The 23,230-nt window shown below is 53.8% G+C and overlaps 1 protein-coding gene and 2 long non-coding RNA genes across 8 annotated transcripts; 2 read left to right on the top strand and 1 right to left on the bottom strand.

Annotated features, from left to right (window-relative positions):
- Window positions 1–5,872: 5,872 nt before the first annotated feature.
- Window positions 5,873–9,048, top strand: LOC128311107 (uncharacterized). Its single transcript, XR_008289081.1, has 2 exons — window positions 5,873–6,351; window positions 8,360–9,048. It is a non-coding gene; the product is annotated as an uncharacterized LOC128311107 (long non-coding RNA).
- LOC128311106 (uncharacterized) lies at window positions 7,668–9,988 on the bottom strand. Its single transcript, XR_008289080.1, has 2 exons — window positions 9,659–9,988; window positions 7,668–9,427 (listed from the first exon to the last, which is right to left on the bottom strand). It is a non-coding gene; the product is annotated as an uncharacterized LOC128311106 (long non-coding RNA).
- Window positions 9,989–11,216: 1,228 nt separating this feature from the next.
- Window positions 11,217–22,676, top strand: PCIF1 (phosphorylated CTD interacting factor 1). 6 transcript variants are annotated; one of them, XM_027070230.2, is made up of 18 exons: window positions 11,217–11,357; window positions 13,360–13,532; window positions 13,833–13,946; window positions 14,894–15,036; window positions 15,127–15,251; window positions 16,425–16,562; window positions 16,755–16,885; window positions 17,034–17,188; window positions 17,771–17,918; window positions 18,005–18,088; window positions 18,302–18,401; window positions 19,477–19,639; window positions 20,310–20,482; window positions 20,628–20,714; window positions 20,792–20,976; window positions 21,670–21,763; window positions 21,866–22,041; window positions 22,127–22,676. In XM_027070230.2, exons 3-18 carry the CDS (start codon window positions 13,924–13,926, stop codon window positions 22,353–22,355), a joined length of 2,154 nt encoding a protein of 717 aa, XP_026926031.1. In that variant the 5' UTR covers window positions 11,217–11,357; window positions 13,360–13,532; window positions 13,833–13,923; the 3' UTR covers window positions 22,356–22,676. The 6 variants fall into 6 exon arrangements, with proteins under 6 accessions (XP_026926031.1, XP_026926029.1, XP_026926030.1 ...); XM_027070228.2 differs by having other exon boundaries at window positions 13,360–13,634; XM_027070229.2 differs by having other exon boundaries at window positions 13,360–13,634; window positions 13,770–13,946.
- The last annotated feature ends 554 nt before the right edge of the window (window positions 22,677–23,230 follow it).

The raw sequence follows: 23,230 nt of genomic DNA, 5'->3' as shown, positions 1-23,230 counted from the left end.
AATACAGCCCTGGGCTGGGGGATGAAAAGAGGTACCCAATGGCCTTGATTCCAGGGACTTGCCCGGTCAGCCCAGCCCTCTCCATCACACTGGTTTCCCCTTTCTCCCAAAGCTTGTGCCCCCAACCCTCACATTTCAGTGATACTGGCAGATGTGAAGCCCAGGAGGGACTTTGCCAAGCTCCTCAACACTTGGCTTGAGGGATGAAGAGATCAGAATACCCAAATCCCTTTGCACTTTCACTCCCGGCTTTGAAGAGGGAAGGAGGGACTTCCCAGCACTCGAAGGGACAGGAAAGCAATGCTTTTCTAGCCCCTGCTACGCACCCGGGACAGTGATATTGTAAAACATGAGAGGAGCCAAGCAGTTAAGAGCTTTGGAATCAGACAGACTTGGTTCAAACCTTGCGTCTGTCATTTTCCAGAGCAGAGGTCAGAGAGGTGTTCCTGTGAAAGGTCAGGTAGTACATATTTCAGGCTCTGCTGGCCCTGTGGCCTCTGTCACAGCTGTTCAAACTCTGCCACTGCAGCCTGGACGCAGCTATAAACAAGGCCCCCTGGATGTGGCCCGTGGGCCACAGTTGGCCAACCGCGTTCAAGAGTAAATGAAAAAGTAAATCTCTTTAAGAGCCTCAGTTTCCACATCTGTCAAATGGAGACAATCTAGTACTTGCCCACCTCTCTGGGTGGCAGTGAGATTTTAAAGTAATAAAGTATATAAAGTGATGAGCCTAGTACTTGGCATGCTTAAGGTTCAATAAATGTCTCTGGTCATTAGCATTAGCTAGTTGTTTAACAAACGAGAAGTGCTTTACAAAATATTAACTCACTGGGGCACCTGGGTGGCTCAGTAGGGTAAGCGTCCGACTTCGGCTCAGGTCATGATCTCGCAGTTCACGAGTTCGAGCCCCGCATTGGGCTGTGCTGACAGCTCAGAGCCTGGAGCCTGCTTCCGATTCTGTGTCTCCCTCTCTCTGCCGCTCCCCAGCTCATACTCTCTCTCTCTCTCAATAATAAATAAAACATTAAAAAAATTATTTTAATCAAATATCAACTCACTTGAAAATTCATAACATCCTGTAAGACAGGTATCATCATCCCATTTTACAGATGAGGAAACTGAGACCCAGAGAGGTTACATAACTAGCTCAAGCCAATCTGGCTCCAGAACCCATGCTCTCAACCAACCTACTCGACTGTGTCTCTTTTTAAATGACCCCACTTAGTCCTCACCACAATTCCTTGAGATAGTTATTTTTTTTAAGTTTATTTACTTATTTTGAGAGACAGAGAGAGCACAAGCAGGGGAGGGGCAGAGAGAGGGGGAGAGAAAGAATCCCAAGCAGACTCCGAGCTGTCAGCACAAAGCCCAACGCGGGGCTCAAAACCAAGAACTGTGAGTTCATGGACCTGAGCCGAAATCAAGAGTCGGATGCTTAACTGCCTGAACCGTCCAGGTGCCCTGAGACATGCTGTTATTGCCCCTGTTTTGCAGACTGGCAAACTGAGGTACAGCGGGAGGAAGTAACTGGTCCGAGTAAACAGAGTCTCCACTGACCACAAGATACCAAGTTGGATTTCTGCCCAAGATGTCAACATGTGTAGCCCGGCTTCCCCCCCCCTCTCCCTGTCTCCAGCTGTGTTTTCTTTGGATCCTCGCATGGCTTGGAGAAGCTGCGTCAGCCCATCTCCCCTCCTGACCATTCTCCCGCCCCCGACGCCCATCCAAGCTACCCCTCAGGAAATGAACCCCCTCCCTCTCAGTCCGCTGGAGCCTGTGGCTGTACGTGCCTGGGTTGGTCAGCGTGGGTGTGCCTGGGAATGTGTGACAGGGGATGGTGTTGGAACGGGGGAGAGGTATGTGTGGGGGGACAGATGTCAGAGCGACAACCTCCGATTACATCTCCCCAAGCAGGCGGAATGACCCTGCGTGGGGGCCAGACATTCACCAAATGGGGAGAAGACAGGACTGGGGCTCTCTGCGTTTGGCCAGGGAAGAGCCGCTGACTGCCTTTCTGTGGCTTCTAAAGCCTGGAGGTTGGCCTTTTGGTTTCTCCTTTTCTTTAGTTTTCTCCTCAGAGACCAGCTCCTTTTTCTGTAGATGGAGCCGGCCACCTGGCCCCCAAAGGATCTTCTGGATCCCGGGTCTCGTGAATGCCTGTCCTGGTACCTCTCCGGCTCCATGTGGCCTCGAGCCACTTACTCGCCCTCTGATTTCTCTCCTTTGTTTCCTTCGCGCTTCACCCTCGTTTCCAGTTTCTATGCCTCTTGCAGCCTAGCTGACTCTGACTCTTGGGGGCCTCTTTGCTGATGGCCCTCTAAACCTCCTGTCCCCGCTTTCATTAGCACTGGGCACGGGCTTCCCAGCTGCTCACTGCTTTGAGGAAGGGGGGGGGGGGATATCTGTACGGTGCCGGCTAGATGTCTGGAGTTCACGAGCCAGACATATAATTTCAAAGTAACTGACAGGAGCGGGCAGCAAGTGGTAGGGACTTTTCCTTTTGACGATGAGGATGGGCCACCATCTTCAGCCAACGCTTGCCTCTCCGCCGGCCTTTGCAAAGGTTGCAGGAAGCACCCAGCACATTCCAGCATCTTGGCTTTTTCCGAGATGCTCTGCCACCACAGTCTGTGAGGGCCCAGCATGCACACGGCCGGGAGTCATGAGGACATCACAGCCCTCCGGCCTCCCTCCTCGTTGTCACCCAGCTAGAGCCATGTGTCAGCACTGTCCCCACGCGGGTGCCAAATTCTCCTGCTCTCCCAGGCTTCCCATCTCAGATCACGGCACCACACTCACTCAGATGCTCCAACCAGAAGCACAGGACTCATCCTCGACTCTCTTGTTTCCTTTGCGGCAAATTTTGGTGTCCCTAACTCCAAAAGGTGCCCCGCATCCGTGCACACCTCTCCCTTTGCACCACCACTGGGCCAGGCTGTTTTCTTCTTTTACCTGGACCACTAGTCTCCTCTCCCTGCCTCATGATTGCCCCTAAAGGTCTAGCCTTCCTGCACCAACCACAGTGATCTTTAAAAAGTAGAAACCGTAGTATCTTACTACCCTGTCTAAAAGCCTCCGGTCACTCCCCATCACACAAAAAATAAGATCTGGACTCTGGCCATGAGCCCAGAAGGACTCTAGGTGGTCTAGCTCCTGCCTACCTTCCTCTCCACCTATCTGCTACCACTGTTGGGACACCCACTCACTCAGCCTCAAACTTGGCCATTTACCCTTCTTCCCTCCACAGACCTTGCCTGGTTGGCTTCCTTCAAGCCCTTGAGTCTCTACTCAAGTGTCACCTGCCCTGGAAGGCCCCCTCCCCATCGCTGCCTGTTCTGTTTAATTCTTCATTGTCTGTTTCTTCCAGCAGACTGAAGGCCCCAGTGGGGTAGACGCCTGACACTTACTCATGGCTGTGTCCCCAGGGCCCGTCACAGAGTCTGGTACATGGAGTGTGGGCGGTTATTACCATCTGCAGACCCTTCAAAAGGAGGATATTTTATCACAGACTGAGCAGCCCCAGCCTAATTCCTCCTGAGCCTCTAAGCTCCCTCCGCTCCCCGCTGGCACCACGCATCCCCTTCCATCTCTCTGGGGTTCTCTGGAGCTGGTCTGCAGCCAGGAATGCCATACTTTCCTAATCTCTTCAGAGGCCTGAACAGTCCTTGAAGTCGGTGGGCGGGGGGGGGGGGGAGGGTACTCCCTCAGGATCTCAGCTGTCTGTGCAGAAATCAGGACTCCCTGACCCAACCCACCACCAGGCCCCATTCACCTCGCCTCCCAAAAGTCTCATCTGTCCCAGGACTTCATGTGACTTCTTGGCAGGCAGCTTGTTTCCTAACCCCAAGCACATATGTTTCCTGGCCTGGGAGAGGCTGCCGGCCAGCCTGAGGCCCCTCTCAGTGACCCATAGGCCAGAACTGCAGGCCTAGAGCTAGATCGCTGGTTCTCAACCCTTCTGTACGTCAGTAGCTTTTAAAGTAGAAAGGGTTTTGCCTTGTTTTGTTATGTTTTGAATACCTATGTCTGGGCCCCAAATGCTGAGACTGATTTTTTTTTTAAGTAGGCTCCATACCTAGCGTGGGGCTTGAACTCATGACCCTGAGCTCAAGAGTCACATGCTGTATGGACTAAGCCAGCCAGGCGCCCCACAAGACTCTGGTTTATTTGGTCTGGGATGAAGCCTGGGCATCAGTGGGTGGTTTTTTTTTTGTTTTGTTTTGTTTTGTTTTTTAACTTCCTCAGGGGCACCTGGGTGGCTCAGTCGGTTAAGCATCTAACTTCAGCTCAGGTCATGATCTTATGGTTTGTGGGTTCAAGCCCCAAGTCGGGCTCTGTGCTGACAGCTCAGGGCCTGGAGCCTGCTTCAGATTCTATGTCTCCTTCTCTGTCTGTCCCTCTCCTGCTCCCACTCTCTCTGTCTCAAAAATAAACATTAAAACATTTTAAAGTATTTTTATAGTTTATTTATTTTGAGAGAGAGAGAGAGAGAGAGCGAGCATGAGTGGGAGAGGGGCAGAAAAAGAGGGATAGACAGAGAATCTCAAGCAGGCTCCACGCTGTCAGCAGGGAGCCCAGTGTGGGGCTTGAACTCATGAACCACGAGATCGTGACCTGATCCGAAGTCAGACACTCAACTGACTGAGCCACCCAGGCACTCCTCCCCCCGCCAAAAAAATTTTTTTTAAGAAAAACGTGATGGGGGCGCCTGGGTGGCTCGGTCGGTTAAGCGTCTGACTTCGGCTCAGGTCATGATCTCACGGTCCGTGAGTTCGAGCCCCACGTCGGGCTCTGTGCTGACCGCGCGGAGCCTGGAGCCTGTTTCAGATTCTGTGTCTCCCTCTCTCTCTGCCCCTCCCCTGTTCATGCTCTGTCTCTCTCTGTCTCAAAAATAAATTAAAAAAAAAAAAAAAACACGTTAAAAAAAAAAAAAAAGAAAAACGTGATGCAAAGTGAAGGGACCAGGGCGAAGACTGCATTCTGTATGATTCCATCTGTATGACAAGCCCAGAGAAGGCAAGTCTAAGGGGATAGAAAGCAGAGTAGTGGTCACCTGGGCCTGGGGCGTGGGAAGAAGGGGTGACAGCAAACAGTCATAGGAGCTCATTTTGGGGGAAACGGAAAGGTCTTAAAACTCAGTTGTGGCGATGTTTGCACCACTGTGTACATTTACTCAAAATCACTCTTGTGGCACATAAATTATACCCCAGGTTTTTCCCACCGGGGTTGAGACATCCGGGTTAGAAGCCAAGTGTCCCAGGAACCCCTCAGCTGGGACCCAGGCTCAGTTGGTGTCCTCCCCCACCCCCTTCTTTAGGTCAAAGTTTCCTCCGATGGCAGACGTTCAGGAAGCTGCCAGCTGTCACCCTGGCTTCTTTTTTGGAGAAGTCTGGAATTTCATTCTGCAGGCTCAGCTTATATGAGTATAAACATCCTGGTTCGTGGCCACTCTGCCCAAAGTAGAAAAACGGGCATCAGAAGGAATGGGTGGGGAGGGTGGAGGTGCCCCCCGCCCTCATCCTGAGATGACTCAGATGCCACCTGGAGATGCTGGGTGCAGAACAGACACTGAATTTGGGGTCGAGGGCCCCGGCTCGACCTGCACCTCCCCCGTGCCTGGCGGTGCTCCGGCTGACTAGTTCCCCAAACATGCCACCCCTTTCCACCCCTCCAGGCCTCGGCACAGGCTGTGTCCTTGCCCACCTGCAAAATCCTACCCTTCCAGCAAGATTCAGCTCATTGCCAGCTCTTCTGAAGCCTTCTCTTTTGCAGGGCCCACCCTCCTGGCCATCCCAACACAACCCTTATCTCCCCATAGCAGAGGGCTTATTTATGTGTCCGCCCCCTGCCTCCTCTGTGGGCTCCCTGAGGACAAAACATCTGTCTTATGTATCTCTGGTGCTCACGGTCCTAGGGCAGGCCCCGACACACATTGGGTCCGGTCAGATGAAGAAACGGAGGGGGCCGTGACACCACATCAGACACTTATGGGACCAGGAAGACCAGAGGAGACGCCCCACTCCCCTCATCTATTCTTGGCCTACATGGTTTCTCTCATCTGGCCCCAGAATGGCCGGAGAGCCACTCCCAGTGGAAACCACAGTTTGGGCTGGAAGAATTTCTTCTGCAGTTTCCCTGGGGCCAGGCCCACTGGCCTTGGAAACTGCCTTAGTGTTATTTAAACTGCAGAACAGAGTCTATGGGCAGCTCTGACCGGACCCGGGTGGGGGCGGCCTGGATCAGGATTACGTTGGAGCCTCCCTCCCCCGACCGCCAGGACCTCAGGGGTTGAGATGCGTGGTTCTGTCTTCGCAGCCTCTTGCTGTCGTGGAAAAGAACAAGGGGGTTAAGGTATGTGGCAACCTGAGCCTGTATGTTTATGTTTCTGCTTTAATATGGAGACTGGGCTTTGTCCTGAGTTGAGGCTGAGGTCCTCAGAGGCCCTGCCAGCAGGCTCCCAGCCAGAGCTGGCTAAAGCTGGAGGAGCCCCGCTTATCTCAACCATCTCTCCCAACTCACCAGGCATCTTACTTCAGGAAACTTGATGCAGTGCTTGAAAGCCCCAGGATCTTTGCTCGACCTGCCCATCCCTATCTTCGGAGTAGAGGACTCTAGGCTGCTGGCAGGGACTCTGCCACGGCAGGCAGCTCATGCTTTTCTTGGCATCCTAAAGGGCACAGCCTTGGTGTGCCCACCGCAGAAACCAGAGCCTGGAATAGAAGCAGGGATACCTGAAAAAGTCACCCAGATTTCAGCCCAATGTGGTCTGTTCGTGGTCAACAAATATTTACAGAGGGTTAATTAAGCACAGCACTGGGCATGGGGTCTCCAGATGTGAACAAGCCCCAGCCCCGCCCTCAAGCAGTCCACTGAGCGCAGGAATAGGGATACAGAAGAGGGGGCCTGACCTAGCCTGGGTGAAGGCAAGTTCAGGGAAGCCTGCCTGGTGGAGGTGCCATCTAAAGTAAGACTTGGAGCGGGGCTCAGTCGGTTAAGCATCTGACTTCAGCTCAGGTCATGATCTCACGGTTTGCGAGTTGGAGCCCTGCGTCAGGCTCTGTGCTGACAGCTTGGAGCTTGGAGCTCGTTTGGGATTCTGGGTCTCCCTCTCTCTCTGCCCCTCCCTTGCTGTCTCTCTCGAAAAAGACAAAAAATTGAAAAAAATAAAGACTTGAAGCCTGAATTAGTCAAAGGCCGGGGGTGGCGGGGGAGAGAAGAGCAAACAGCATATGCAAAGGCCCGGGGTCAAGAGAGAACCTGGCACTTTGGGGGAAGTTATGCGTCGTTCAAGATGGCTGGGGCCTGATGAGGAGAGGTGGTTTGAAGATCCGGATCGTGAATAACATGAATGTATTTAAAGTGCTTGGCACAGCCCACAGCAAATACTCTGCCATGGCAGCTGTCATTATCATTATGGTGTTGTAAACCAAGCTAAGGGTTTGGGACTTTATCCTGCAGTCAGTGGGGAGATATTCAGGGGCTTTAAGCCCAGGGTGACTTGATCAGATGTGCCATATGACCAGACTTAAGGAGATCTCTGTGACTACAGGGTGGATTATGGAGTAGGAGAGAAGCAAGGCTGGAGGACCAAAAGACCAGTGTGGAGACTAGTCTTATTATTCATTCATTCATTCATTCATTCACTCAAACATGTAAAGAATCAGTGAATTATTAACTTGTTATTTATTTAAATATAATTGTTTTGTTATTATTATTAAGCATCTGTAATAATTCAGAAAGGAGATACAGGGTTGGGGGAGCAGTTTCAAATATCCCAACAGTAGAATAGATAAATATACATTGGAAGACAGAATACAGCAATGAGAATGAACTACAGCTACATGCAACAACATAAATGAGTCTCACAAGTGCAATGTCGAGCAAAAGAAAGCCAACACAATATATAGAACTGCGTAATTCCATTTAAATGAAGTTCAAGGAACAGGCAAAGTGAAACTATAGTGTTTAGAGACACCCAGTGGTCAAACTATCAAAGAAAGAAGTGATTATCACAAAATTAACAGTGATTGATGATACCCTTTTTTAAAAAAATGTTTTAACATTTATTTTTGAGAGACACAGAGAGAGACAGAGCATGAGCAGGGGAGGGGCCGAGAGACGGGGAGACACAGAATGTGAAGCAGGCTCCAGGCTCCGAGCTGTCAGCACAGAGCCCGACACGGGGCTCGAACTCACAAACTGTGAGGTCATGACCTGAGCTGAAGTTGGACACTCAACCGACTGAGCCATCCAGGTGCCCCTGGGCTCGATGATACCATGACCTGAGTGATGTTCACCTGGGTGTTCACTCTGTGACAAATCACTAAGTTTTACATTTCTCTCTCTCTTTCCTTTTAAGGAAGTTTCACGCACAGCGCAGAGCCCAACGCAGGCCTGATGCAGAGCCAAACTCACCACCCTAAGATCAAGACCTGAGCCAGACGCTTAACCAACTCAGCCACCCAGGCGGCCTTTACATTTCTGTTTTGTGCACTTTTCTGTATGTGTGCTACTCTTAACAATAAAAAGTGTTTCAAAAATAATGGGGCTTGCTCTAAGGTAGCAGGAATGAGGTTGGAGAGAAGAGGCTGATTTTGACTGTTGTGCAGAAAGTGAGAACAGGAAGGTGAGGAATCCTTTGGGAGGAATGAGTCTGGGGAGGGAGGTGAAAGCAAAGAGCAGTGTTTAACACTGAGTTTGAGACCTGGAAGATACTGAAGTGGAAATGCCCAGGACCACTGTGTGAGCTCAGGAAAGTCACTTTCTCAAGTTCAGAGTCCCTTCTCCACAAGAGAGGGAAGCAGTGTGGCTTCATGGAATCAGCTTTGGGTTTTAACGCTGGGAACCTTCGTCTTTAAAACCGCAGTTCTGGAGGCACCTGAGTGGCTCAGTTGGTTGAGCGTCGGACTCTTGATTTCAGCTCAGGTCATGATCTCACAGTATGTGGGATCGAGCCCCGCATTGGGCCCTGAGCCGATAGTGCAGAGCCTGCTTGAGAATCTCTCTCCCTCTCAATAAGTAAACATTAAAAAAAACAAAAAGAAAAAACCAGTTCTGATACTTCATATAATTACTTGACCCCTGCCCCTTTCCCCAGCCTCTCAAGTGTGGACTTGAGATAATCATTTCTACTCTCATAGTTCTTGGAAAGGGTTACATGGTAAAACAGGGATAGGCACTTGGGATGCTTGGTGCTTTAGTTACCAATTAAGAGACTCTGAGAAACAAATTAACATACTTTGAAAGCAAAAAAACAGGAACAGATAGCAATCAGTACATGGTTTTCACACTCCTGTGTTAATAAGTACTAGCTGGGGAGCTTGCAAAACTAGGCCTTTTGGGGACGCCTGGCTGGCTCAGTCGGCGGAGCTTGAGACTCTTGATCTCGGGGTTGTGATTTCAAGCTCCACATTGGGTGTGGAGATTACTTAAAAAAAAAAATCTTAAGAACAAAAACTAGGGGCGCCTGGGTGGCGCAGTCGGTTAAGCGTCCGACGTCAGCCAGGTCACGATCTCGCGGTCCGTGAGTTCGAGCCCCGCGTTGGGCTCTGGGCTGATGGCTCAGAGCCTGGAGCCTGTTTCTGATTCTGTGTCTCCCTCTCTCTCTGCCCCTCCCCCGTTCATGCTCTGTCTCTCTCTGTCCCAAAAATAAATAAACGTTTGAAAAAAAAAAAAAAAGAACAAAAACTAGGTATTCTGTAAATCTAGAGTGACCGTATAATTTATTGTCCAAACCAGGGCGCTTTTGAGAAAGGATGCAATATTAATAATTATGCCAGGACAACAGACATAAACCAAGACTGTCCCAGGGAGAGCAGGACATCTGGTCCCCCCTATGTAGGTCTAAGGTGGGCACCAGGCATCTGATATCCCATCAAGCTTCCCAAGTGAACTGGACTCTCTGTAAGGGCAGGATTTGGCTGCACTTAACGGGCCTATCCGGAGCAGGTGTATTTGGGGAAGGCTCAAATCTACTTGGAGAAACCCTCACAACCCCGTGAGACGGAACAGCTAACATTTATTAAATGCCAGGTCCCACACGTGCTGAGTACTTTACAGACTCCATCTCAGTTCTCGCCAGGTGGACCTCTCTTCCATTACAGGAAACTACAGCTTAAAGATGTCGAACAACTCCTTCAAGGCCACACGTCCAGGGCGGAGGATACAGGTCTGAACCAGCCAGACTCATGAGCACCCTAGTTCATACTATTTGCCTCGCGTTTTGCTGACACTCCCCCACCCCCACCCAGCTGCACGGGGCCAGGCATCATGCACACCGGAGGCTGCGCGCAGCCCAGCCCGGGTACCTGCAGTCTCTGGTTCCACTTGGGAAATGCAAGGCGAACGGCAGATGGCAACCTTGTGTTCGTCTCAAGCCACTGTTGAGGTCAGTTTACTAAGGAGGCCCGACGGAGGTGGGGCTATTGAGTCGTTTGACAGCCTCTGCCCAAGAATCCTGTAGGGAGCCGCGCGTAGGGGAACCTAGCAACTGTATCTCCTGCTGGGCATTTATGGCTGGTCTGAGGTCTCAGTGAGGCTTTGCACCGCAATTAGTAGCCATAGATAGGTCAGTGTTGGAAGAGCCCCACTGATGCACTTTAGTTGCATTCCTAACTTCGCCAAAGCCACCTTTATTATGGCTCCCACGGCTGTTTTAAGTTTCTTCTACCCAGGAACACTTGTAACTTGTGAAGCCTCATCCTGGGAGAAGATTCGATTTGCATGCAGCCTCGACATAGAAAATGGCTGGAAAATATTCTTGACAGATGCTCAGAGAGGGGAAGCGACTGGACATCAATGACACAGCCGCGCCGGAACTAGGACCCAGGCCCCGGCTACGCCCAGAGCTGCGTCACCACAACCCCGCCCCCGGGCCGGCGTCTTTGCCGAGCGCCCGCAGGTTCCCAGCCCGCCCCGCGCCCCCCGGTGCGCACACTCAGTTCGGCCCCGTAGGTGCACCTCCCACCTAGGTCCTCCAGCCTCAGCGGGTGTGCTCGCGGGGGAAACAGAGGCAGGGAGCGTGCTTGTGAGTTCGTTCCTTCCTCAGTTCACACCCCACGGCCCGCAAAGCTGCCCTGCCCTCCTGAGACCCGCATGGAATAGCAGGGAAGGACGGGAGGAAGGGAAGGGGCCGAAAGCAAGCAGGCTCTGAGGAGTCGGCCGGTTCTGCCACACTCAAGATGGCGGCGCGGCAGCGGCGAGGTCCCTCAGAGGCGGTACCGGCGCATGCGCAGCGCGGAGTCCCGGCCCGGGACACAAGATGGCGGCAGCGGCGCTGGGGAGGGCGAGGCGGAGGCGGCAAAACGGGAGGTCGAGCAGAACGTGTAGCCGCGTCCCCTCCAGTCCGCTCCGGGCAGGTAAGAGCCCCAGGAAGCCATGGTCCCGCCGCGAGCCGCTCCGGGTTCCGGGGATCCGAAGCCGGGCTGCGGTGGCCCCTCCGGCGCTTTCCGCTCGGGGCCACCGCTTGCCCTGTCTCTGCCGCCGCCGCCATCTTAGGCCCGCGGGTGGGCGGCCGGGCCGGTAGCTTGGGTGAGGGAGGTGGGCCCGGAGAGCGCGGGCGGAGCGGCCTCTAGGGCCCCTCCGCCGCTGCCGCCGCCACCGCCTTTGTGTCGGGCTCCGACTCTGAGTCGCCTCAGCCCGGGGGCGGGAGCGCGCGGTGGGGCGGGGGGCGGAGCCCGGGAGATGGGCCGGCGCGCGCGCGCCAAACAGCCCGCCCCCGCTGGGGTTTGGGGGGAGGGGAAGGGAAAGGGTGCGCGCGCTGGCGGTGGGGGGGGTGTAGTCCCCGTCTCTTGTGGCCCCCGCGCCTGCGCATTTTGCAAGTTCTTTGACTCCGCCCTATTGGTTTGGAGGGTTCTGATTGGCCCATTACTGAGATGGTCCCGCCTCGTCTTCCAATCCCGTAACCGGGTTCTTTTCCTTCTGGTGGGTTCCTCCGGTTGCGCAGATACAGTTGTTTATTAGCTGATCGGCACTAACTGTGGTATGCGAGGGGCCGGGAAGCCTCAGGATAAATAAAAACGTTATCTTAATAATAGAGTTACTTCTTACTTAAAGTGTACAATATACTAGACTCTACGTGTAGAGACCATAGAGATCGAGTCATTCCTGTTTGTAAGTCGGAACGCGCGGCAGTAGGATCTGGACCCCGGGTCTGTCCACACCCAGAGCAGGTTCTTTGGCCACCAACCCGCTGCTTCCAAATCACCTGGGAAATTAAGGAAAAAGTTTTAATCGTAAAAAATTGGTAAAGGTTTGAACTGGTGTAAAATTTGTCATCCTGTTTCCCAGTCCCACCTCTAGAGTGCGTTTAAAAAAATACAAATTCTTGTGTGTCTCCCTTCTCCATTTCTGACTCCTACGATGTGAGGAGAGGGACGGGCGGGAATCTGGATTTCTATTACAGGCCCTCTGATGGCTGTGATACGGGTTTTGGAAACACTGCAGTGTCCCTGTTTGGCCTCACCGAGCTGGGCTGCATGTGCTGCCTGTGCATGGTTCAGCTACGTGGTGCCTCAACGTCACACGATATTTATTGGCAAAATACTTCAATAAAGTTGAACATGCCAAGTTATGTAATGCATTTGCATGTAACGTGTTAAAAGATTGATTTCCAAGAAACGTGTTTTTTGTGGCCTCTGATCTGTGATAAGTACAGTTGACCCTTGAACAACACAAGAGTTAGGGGCACTGATCTCCAGTGCAGTGGAAAATCCCAGTATAACTTTGGACTCCCCAAAATTTCACTAATAGCCTGCAGTTAACCAGAAGCCTTTATGGCAACATAAGCAGTCGGTGAACACATGTTTTGTATGTTATATGAATTATATACTGTATTTTTAAAATGAGCTAGAGCAAAGAAAATGTTAAGAAAATCATAAGGACAAGTAAATACATTTATAGCGCTGTATCATGTTGAAAAAAAGCCATGTGTAAGTGGACCCATGTGGTTTGGACCCATGTTGTTAAGGGACAACTATATGTTCACTTTTATCTTAGGGATATTTTGGTTGATAGGAGCAGCTACACAATTTGTGGGGTCCCGTGTGCAAAATGAAAATGTGGGTCCCCTCTGTTAAAAATTTATTTAAAATTTCAAAGACAGTAACAGTGGAGCATTAAACCAGGCTTAGGGCCCTCCTCATCCCGGAGCCCATGTGACTTCAGGCGGCAAGTCCGTGAAATGTTTTGGTTTGGGAACCTTGAGAAGTACCATTTCATCCCTTGAATCCCCAGATCTCCCACAGTGTCTCCTGCCTTGTCCTGGGGGCTCCCAACTTGCTGTGTCATTGCCCCTCTTATTTTGTCCCTGCTGTGCAGCATTTCACAGGTCTGTGACTCTCTCTTCTATTTGCTCTGCAGTTGCTGATGCGAGGAGGTCCCTGGGCCCCCGTTCACTCCACTGCTGACCCGGCCACCCACCTGTGCTGAGCCTTCCTGCAGGCCTCCCCCCGCCTCTGTTGGACCCTGTGACGTGGGGGTCCACCTGGTTGGAGAAGAAAACCCTCTCATGCTAGCATTGCAGACCCCAGAGGGTGAGAAAAAGAGGGACCTTGTCCAGCCTTGAGACCTGTGGGCTCAGCCCCAAGGCATCGGGAATCCCTCCTACCCAGAGAATCAAGCTTTTTCTCCCCTTGGTTAGTGGTTCCGAACCTTTTTGTTATCATGGCCCCCTTTGGTTGTATGTATGTCCTCTTGCTCCGTGCATTTTTTATCTGCCAAACTGTACTGACAAAGTAACCATTCACTTTTCTCTTTCCAAATTAACAAAGACATCTATGACTGAGTGTACAATAAAATTAATGTCCCAGTGATTCCTATGATGTCGTCAACAGCCAATCAGAGCTTCTGATCAGCATGAGATAATCAGTGTGACCACAAGGAGTTGATAAAATGTCAGCAAGCAAAGATAACTGATGGTTAAACATGGCTTCGTGCTCTTTTTGTGGGTAAATGTTTCTTTGGGTGCTGTGGCATATTGAAAACAACTTTGGGATTACCAGTTCAATCTCAGTTGGGCCCCTAGAAGTCTAACAGCCAGATTGGGAACCACTTTGGCCATTGAGGCTCGTGCTGGGTGTGCTTCGGGCGAAGGTAGTGGAGAATACAAATCTGAAGGAGCTGACCTGCTTCCTGGTAAATTTTCACCTGGGGATTAGGAAGGACTGAATTAGATGTTTCTTCTCAGTCCCACTGGTTTCTTTAGCAACAGATTGTTTCCTGCCCTGCAGTGTAGAATGAAGCAGCCAGTTAGATGCCATGGCCCACTCCGGGCTGCACTTTGTTCCAGTTAGATTTTATTGGATAGGGACAGGGGAGAGGAGGATTTCCTGTTCTTTTTTGTGGGAATTGCTTCCCAAGGGCAGACCCTGTTCTGTCTTCTGTGGCACTCTGTGCTTTGTGAATATTTGCAGAATGAATGGAGTTCCTGTTGGGTCCAGGTACCATGCTGAGCGCTGGAGAGACCTGGACCCAGTTCCTAGCCTTGGGGGTTCTGACAGTCTGATGGGGAGACAAATCCAGTTCATAGACCAGACTGAGTGCTACGGTGGAGGTGTTCATGGCCCTGCGGATGGGCTCTGACCACCCAGCTTTGGGAAGGGAGAGTCTAGGAAGGCTTCCTGGAGCATGTGAACATAGTGACAAGCCAGGCAGCGAACTGGGGAGAGCATTTCGGGCAGAAGGAGCAACGGGAGTGCAGCCATGTTAACAGCTGAGAACTGCAGCGTTGGTCCCGGGGCTCCCGTGGTACCACACTGGCCCTCCAGGACAGGACCAGCGTGACTTTTTTCAGATCTACAAGTGGTCAGGGGGGCCCTCAGTGGGCTGTCACTTGGGGGTGGAGCTGACCTCCACACCCTGCTGGCCTAACACCCTTCGGTCCTCTGTGTGGCAGGTCCGGTGTGGGTGCGGAGATGGCCAATGAGAATCACGGCAGCCCCCGGGAGGAAGCGTCCCTGCTGAGTCACTCCCCGGGCACCTCCAATCAGAGCCAGCCCGGTTCTCCAAAGCCCATCCGCCTGGTGCAGGACCTTCCAGGTACTGGCGAGGGGCAGGGTGGGGTGGTGGGGTAGGAAAGATGCCCCAGGAGCAGCCCTGACCCTGGCCGGGTTCCATGCTTGTTTGCAGAGGAGCTGGTGCACGCGGGCTGGGAGAAGTGCTGGAGCAGGAGGGAGAACCGTCCCTACTACTTCAACCGATTTACCAACCAGTCCCTGTGGGAGATGCCTGTGCTGGGCCAACATGACGTGATCGTGAGTGCCAGCCTAGGGCAGGGGTCTCAAAGCAGCTTCCGGCGTCTGGGCCTTCCCCCAAACAGATCTCGAGCAGCCATTGTGAGCCTAGTCCTGTGTTGGGACCTGGGGATGTAGTGACGCACGAGAGAAGACCTATTCCCTGCTAGCAAGGAACCTGTACTCAAATAGCGGAGACTGACCTGTAAAGAGACGATTGCAAACAGTATGTGATATTGAACTACCTGCTACCGTGCCTGTAATGCAGTTGTGAGCCAAGACAGACATGGCCGTTCCCTTGTACTCTCGGGGGGCCCACAGTCTACTGAGGGGCCAGTACAATTACATTTGGCTTGTGTATGAAGAATAGTGGTAGAGTACAGCAGGGACCATGGTCCAGTTTGGGGGAGGGGAGGGGACAGGACGGGACAGGACAGCGTCTCTTTGAATCAGCATTTAAGGTGACAGAGTTAGCAAAGAGAAAAGTTGTTAAGGGGAGAAGCACGTTCTAGAAGTGGAAAGGTCAGTGTGATAGGGAAGTAGCAACACGGGCCGTCTGCCAGAAACGTGGGCTTTGGGATCCCTGTCAGTTGGGGTGAACTTTTTTTTCTGGGCATAATCAAGCTAGTTGGCACTCCCGTTTTGCAGATGAAGACACTGAGGCTCAGAGATGGGAAATGATTGGCCTGAGACCTCAAGCCAGTAAGAGGCAGAGCTGGACTCCAACCTCTTAGGATCTCAGGGCCACCCTGCCTACCATCATGCTTCTTTTTGGTGTTGCCAAAGGCATTCTACCCACAGGGCCTTGCTTTTTCAAAAACAAGCATTTCTTGACTCTTTCCTTTATTCCTGACTCTCTGGTATTTAAGAAATCAATGTGTACAGTGTGTTTATCTCATACCAGAGGTCACGTTAAGCTGGTCATATTCACTGACTCATTTAATCGTCTTCCCAGTGGGAGGTTGGGCCTGTTTAGCAGGAGGGCCATTTTGAATGTGAGGGAATTAGGACAGGATGGAACTCCGCCAAGGTCACATGGTTGCAAGCAGCCAGTGGGACTGGAGCCCAGCGTTCTTTCTGCATCCCAGTCTCTGAGCAGTAGGAGCAGGGGTCAGGAGGGCATCAGGATTCCGCATTACCGGGACTCCTAACCCACTGGCCCCGGTTGCAATTCTGCTGGTCTCCCTCCACCAGTCGGACCCTTTGGGGCTGAATGCGACCCCACTGCCCCAAGACTCCAGTTTGGTGGAAACCCCCCCGGCTGAGAACAAGCCCCGAAAGCGGCAGCTCTCGGAAGAGCAGCCAAGCGGCAATGGTGTGAAGAAGCCCAAGGTGAGTGCTGGCGGGCTCTGAGGACCTGGCTGGCAAGTGGCCAAGCCAGGCGGGCAGCCAGCCGCTTCCCTGCAAAGGCCGGGCAGTGGCAGGTCGGTCAGGAGCGGGGCCTGGGCACAGCTCACTGGGTTTGGCGCTGGGGACCATAGGCTGACTCTCCTGACCCTGATGCCTTCTCCTTTTTTGCTCCAGATTGAAATCCCTGTAACACCCACGGGCCCATCGGTGCCTAGCTCCCCCAGTATCCCAGGAACCCCAACACTGAAGATGTGGGGGACATCCCCTGAAGATAAACAGCAGGCGGCTCTCCTCCGGCCCACCGAGTGAGTCCCTGCTATAGTCCCTTGGGGGCACGCACTGATGCGGCCTGCGTGCCTGGGAGGTGCCTGGGAGACTGGGGTGTGGTGGCAGCCAGGGCACCCCTCCTTCCCTTTCCTCTACTGTCCTCGTTGCTCTTTTCTGTGCCCCAAGGGTGTACTGGGATCTGGACATCCAGACCAACGCGGTCATCAAGCACCGGGGGCCTTCAGAGGTGCTGCCCCCGCACCCCGAGGTGGAGCTGCTGCGCTCCCAGCTCATCCTCAAGCTTCGGCAGCACTATCGGGAGCTGTGCCAGCAGCGAGAGGGTAACTGCCTCCGGGGCCCCAGAGCTCTGTTTCCACCTGCTGCGAGCAAGAACCGGGCTTGGGGAATGGTGCAGGGGAGCCTAGTGGCCCAGAGCATAGGCAGTGGGTGGGGACAGGCCTGCTTGGAGCCCCAGCTCCTCTAACCGCTTCCAGAAAGGGTGGCTGGCGTCAGTAACTACAAAAGGCATCGTTAACACTTCCAGAGTGCTTCGTTTGCCAGGTATCATTTGAAGCCTTTTTATGTATCTGTGATACAAAAACAGAAGTATCTGTCCTGATGGCCTTGCTACTACTAGGAGTAAGAGGAATGGAAAGTCCTCAGTAAACTGCAGCTTTTATTAATTAGTAAATAAGCTTGCTTAACTTTGCTGGAATAATAGTGTTTCTCTTTTCCCCTTTTACCCTAAGGATCATCTAACAACACCCTTTATAAAACTAGCGATTCTTAGAATATACTTTGGGAGGTGTTGCCTGGAACATGAGCTCCTGACTTAACAGGCTGTCATTCACTGTTGCACCTCCAGTGCCCACACGATGCCTCCTGTCTAAAGCCAGACCTTCACCAGCTCTTCTGTCCTGCAGGCATCGAGCCCCCTCGAGAATCCTTCAACCGCTGGATGCTGGAACGCAAGGTCGTGGACAAAGGCTCTGACCCCCTGTTGCCGAGCAACTGTGAACCGGTCGTGTCGCCCTCCATGTTTCGCGAAATCATGAATGACATTCCCATCAGGTACACCTGCGCAGCTGGGGCCAGCTAAGGGTTGTGTAGCCAGTTCTGCATCGAAGGGTCCTAACTCTATCCGTTCTCTGTCCCAGGTTATCCCGAATCAAGTTCCGGGAGGAAGCCAAGCGCCTGCTCTTTAAATATGCAGAGGCTGCTAGGCGGCTCATCGAATCCAGGTTTGCTCTCTCCTGCCCCCAGCAAGCTGGGTGTGTGATCAGAGTGGGGAGGTCCTGGGCCATGTGGCCCATCTAATGGAGTGCAGTCATTGCGCTTGGTGGCAGGAGGAGGGCTGGCTCCCAAAGGCAGAACAGGAGCCCGAATGTCAGTGCAGGTGGGGTGGGAGGAGTAAGGAGTGTGGACAGATGCCTGATAGTTCCCTCCACCGGCAGGAGTGCGTCCCCCGACAGCAGGAAGGTGGTCAAATGGAACGTGGAGGACACCTTCAGCTGGCTGCGGAAGGACCACTCTGCCTCTAAGGAGGACTACATGGTGAGTGGCCCTGTGGAAAGGCTCTGGGGTTGCTTCCTCCAAGAAGCCCACTCTGCCTGCCCAGGCCAGGCGGAGCCCCACAGCATCCTGTTCCTGTGCACTTCAGTAAACCTTTGATGCTCACTGGTCCCTAAACTCCTGCATGTAGAGAGGTTTGTCCAGGTTCCTGGCTCTCTCCTAAAAGACTCTCTCTTCATTAAGGTTCTTAACAGAATCCCGTGCTCAGCCACACACCATAAGTAGCTTTTTCAACTTAACGTTCAGCGTCTCCCTTGAATAGATTTTTGGACACAGATCGACAGACTGCCTTTTCTGGGGTGTGTGCGCTCATCACAGTTACGAGCTGGCACAAGACTCATTTCCCTACTTTACTGTGTCCACAACAGTTCTGTTTTCTGGCCCAGACCCGTCACTTCTCTAACTGTCCACCAGCACTAGCAATGGGCTTTCTTTTCAGGACCATTTTTCACAAGAGACAAGGTTTCGCACTTCACGATAGTAACTGTACTTGACACGTAGAGTGACAAAGGTAGGTGTGCTCACTAGCCAGAGTGACTCATTTTCACTCATCACTTTCACACGTGTGATTCAGCAAAATTACAAATGCCTAGTTAAATCCTTGCAAGTTGCTAAAAGCTCAAATTTCAAATCTGCAATGACCAAGGACCCCGTTTTGTAATGGTGTCTCTCCCTGATAGTTGGCAAATGCTTTATAAGCGGGGACTGTGCCTGGTTTGTGTGTTTCCCCAGCAATTATCATGGGATCTGGCACAGTGTAACCCCAACCATAGGTGCTGGCATTTATCGGACACTTGCTGTATGCCAGGGGCTTGGTAAGCCCTTAATGGGAATGATCACATTTAATACTTAAACTGCCTTATCAGGTAAGTACTGTGTGTTCCCTTAACAGTAGAGGAATTAAGATTCAGAGATGCCAAGGGACTTGTGACACAAGTGACTGTGTCCAAGTGACACAGCTAGTAAGTAACAGCCGGTTTCAAAGCGAGGACTGCTAGAATCCACCAGCCCTCCCTCAACAGCCACCTAGAGCCCTGATCAAGAGTGTCTCCTCCAGGACCGCCTGGAGCATCTGCGGAGGCAGTGTGGCCCCCACGTCTCGGCCGCGGCCAAGGACTCCGTGGAGGGCATCTGCAGTAAGATCTACCACATCTCCCTGGAGTATGTCAAACGGATCCGAGAGAAGCACCTGGCCATCCTCAAGGAAAACAACATCCCAGGTGAGGGGCCAGTGGCAGGGAGCCAGCTGTGATGCCGTCAACGGTGTACCCCAGGCCCTGAGTGAAGGGACAAGCAAGGCTGAGCCTCTAGGCCACGGCTGGTTTGGGCAAGCCCGTTTCTCCCGGCAGTGTCTGAGGCAGGCCCGGCTGTCTTTCGGTGCAGGGTTCCCAGCACTCCTCCAGGAACTGGAGAAGGGTTGGGAAAGGGGGAGCTGGAAGGTGGTGGACACGACAGGCCGGGGGTAAGCAGTTAGGTGGACGACTTGCAATTACAGCTGCTTTCTGCAAGCCCCGGTTCCCCCACCCTGCAGGCTAATACCCAGCCTTAGGATCATACGAGAACTCAGTGGTAATTCGAAGCGCTTGACCCAAAAAGATGCCTGAGTAGGGTACCGTTATCACGGACGTGCCACAGTTCTACTTCCACGTGGCCAACCGGGGGTTTGTGTCAGTATGCAGCATGGCGACACAGGCCACCAGTTCTTGCCCCTGCCAAGAACTTTGTTCTCAAACCATCTGAGCTGCATTCTGCTCCTCCGTGGGATTAGACTTACCTCCCTTGGTTACTGGGGTACGTGTGTGAGCACACAGGGGGCAGAGGCCGTCCGTCCGGGGTGAGGATTAGCAGAGCCGCTGCAGGGAGGCCCCTCATTGCTCTCCCTGCCCACAGAGGAGGTGGAGGCCCCAGAAGTGGAGCCCCGCCTGGTGTACTGTTACCCGGTCCGGCTGGCCGTGTCTGCGCCCCCCATGCCCAGCGTGGAGATGCATATGGAGAATAACGTGGTCTGCATCCGGTATAAGGGGGAGATGGTCAAGGTCAGCCGCAACTACTTCAGCAAGCTGGTAAGAGCTAGGGTGAAGGGGAGGCAGGTCCCCACAGGTGCAAGAAGTGAGGGCTGCCTCCTCCTTGACCCAGCGTCCTCAGCAAGAGGCCAGTTATGAGGGAGTGAGGGGCCGCTGTGTAAGGGCCTTGCTCTCTGTCCCACAGTGGCTGCTTTACCGCTACAGCTGCATTGACGACTCTGCCTTTGAGCGGTTCCTGCCCCGAGTCTGGTGTCTTCTCCGACGGTACCAGGTATGGGCCTGGGGGTGGGCTCTTCTAGACGCAGGGGGAAGGCTGAGCCCTGGAGGCTGACCGTGGCCTCTGTGTAGATGATGTTTGGCGTGGGCCTCTACGAGGGGACAGGCCTGCAGGGATCGCTGCCCGTGCACGTCTTTGAGGCCCTCCACCGGCTCTTCAGTGTCAGCTTTGAGTGCTTCGCCTCGCCCCTCAACTGCTACTTCCGCCAGTACTGCTCTGCCTTCCCAGACACAGATGGCTACTTCGGCTCCCGCGGGTGAGAGCCAGGGGCTGCTGGGACCCTTCTGCCCAGGCCCTGGAAGGGGTCCTCTAGAGCATAGATTGCACCTGGGCCAGCTACTTGGGATTGGGCAGTGTTGGGTGTAGTCCCTGCCTTCACCCCTTGCTAGCTGTGTGACCTTGGACTTCTCGCTGAACTTCGGGAGCCTGTGATAGTCCCTAACTCATCTTGTGGGTTTCTCTGTGAATAAGCCCAGGCTGGGATAGGAGCATGTGGTTCCCGGCACTGAGAGGCATGGGAAGTGGTAATTCAGAGATCATTCAGACCTCGGGGACCTTACAGACTAATGTGAGGTGTTGGAGGGGGGTGAGCATGGGTGAAAGGGGACACAGCTTCCAGTAGGAAGACCAGCCTGGGCCAGCAAGAGGGAAAGCACAGCAGCTGGGAACTCCTGGCTGTGGCTTGTGCTGTGGTGGCAGCGGGGCTCGAACTGGATCTGAGCTCCAGCCATTCCACTAAGCAGCCTGGTGGACTTGGCTGCCCAGCCCGAGCCTCTCCGTCCTCAGCACTCCAGTGGAGTCAGCCACACCTTGTCCCAGGATGAATTAAGGGTGAATGTTGGCCTGTGGCCTGACCAGGGCCATCCGTTCAACGAGGTGGGGGCGGCACCGGTTTCCGGTTGAGGGCTGGGATTCTGGCAGGACTTAGAGTGCTCACCTCCATCCCCAGGCCCTGCCTGGATTTTTCCCCGCTGAGTGGTTCCTTTGAGGCCAACCCTCCGTTCTGCGAGGAACTCATGGATGCCATGGTCTCTCACTTTGAGGTGGGTGTGCTGCTGGCGGTGGGGGTGGGGTAGGTTGGCAAGCGGGATCACCAGCCACCCGGAGGGCAGCCTCTGATGTCCACCCCGTACCCCCTCCCACAGAAACTGCTCGAGAGCTCCCCGGAGCCCCTGTCCTTCATCGTGTTTATCCCGGAGTGGCGAGAACCCCCCACACCGGCGCTCACCCGCATGGAGCAGAGCCGCTTCAAACGCCACCAGCTGGTCCTGCCTGCTTTTGAGCACGAGTACCGCAGTGGCTCCCAGCACGTCTGCAAGAAGTGGGTGCCTGGGGAGGGCAGGGGCAGGAGGGCTGGCCGATCGGGCCGGGCCAAGCCCCACCCTGAGCTGCTCCTTTGCCCACAGGGAGGAAATGCACTACAAGGCCGTCCACAACACGGCCGTGCTCTTCCTACAGAACGACCCTGGCTTTGCCAAGTGGGGGCCGACGCCTGAGCGGCTGCAGGAGCTGAGCACCGCCTACCGGCAGTCAGGCCGCAGCCACGGCTCCAGTTCCTCGTCGTCTTCCTCCGAGAACAAGGACCGGGACTCCGGCCGCGAGCAGGGCCCCAGCCGCGAGCCTCACCCCACTTAACACATCCTGCGGGGAGGAGGAGCCCCAGGGTGCTGGTACGGACGGCTGGGACTTGGGCCTCTTGGGGCTGAGCAGACCCCAGGACCCTCCCCCTGAGGTGGCAGCAGGACTCAGGCTGCCAGTGACATAGGAAGATTATGGCTCTGCCAGGGCTCCCCCTCCCTGCCCGATCCCCTGACTCCTCACCTCAAACTTGCTCCAGCTCCCGTGTAAATAGGCCCCATCCCTTCCCTTCCTACCCACCCCCCGCCCCCTCACCCATACCATCTTATTGCCACCTCGTTTCATTTGTAAAAGGAAATACAGAAGCCTCCCTAAGAACGCGTGAGGGTCTTGAGGGCAGAGAAGGCGGAGAGTCTGGAGCTAGTCCTGGGACCACACCCTCTACATTCAGGCTCACCTTCTGGACCCCTGGGCCTCCACGCCCCAGCCCCGGGATCCAGTGTCTAACTTCTCGCCCTGCTGACCCCACAGTTGGGTCCCTGGTGGCCTCTGCCTGTGTCCATCGGGTCTGAAGAGTCCAGAGCCCAGCACCATCCATCTGTAAGTCCCAGACTCCCACAGCCAGGCCTGCCCTCGTACCTCTAGGGAGCAGAGGACGGGAGGCTGTGTGTGCCCAGGTAGCGAGCTAGACTCCTGCTTGACCTGCAGCCACCACAGTGAGTGAGCAGCCAGGTATGCTTCACAGTCAAGGGTCAGGAGGAAGAGCAGCTCTGAGCCACCATGGGCTTCAGGGTATGGCCTCTGTACAGACAGGCACCCGGCTGAGCTGTCCTGAGGACCTCTAGGCATGGAGCAGATGTTCCCCTGGAGCCCAGGGGAGGAAGAGGGTCTGAAGGTGCTGGGGGGTGGGGGGTGAGGGGGCTCTTACCAGC

Source organism: Acinonyx jubatus, chromosome A3 (assembly GCF_027475565.1).
Source record: "Acinonyx jubatus isolate Ajub_Pintada_27869175 chromosome A3, VMU_Ajub_asm_v1.0, whole genome shotgun sequence".
Taxonomy (NCBI): domain Eukaryota; kingdom Metazoa; phylum Chordata; class Mammalia; order Carnivora; family Felidae; genus Acinonyx; species Acinonyx jubatus.
The sequence above is the reverse complement of the archived record's forward strand: the minus strand, read 5'-3'. Positions and strand labels throughout refer to the sequence as shown.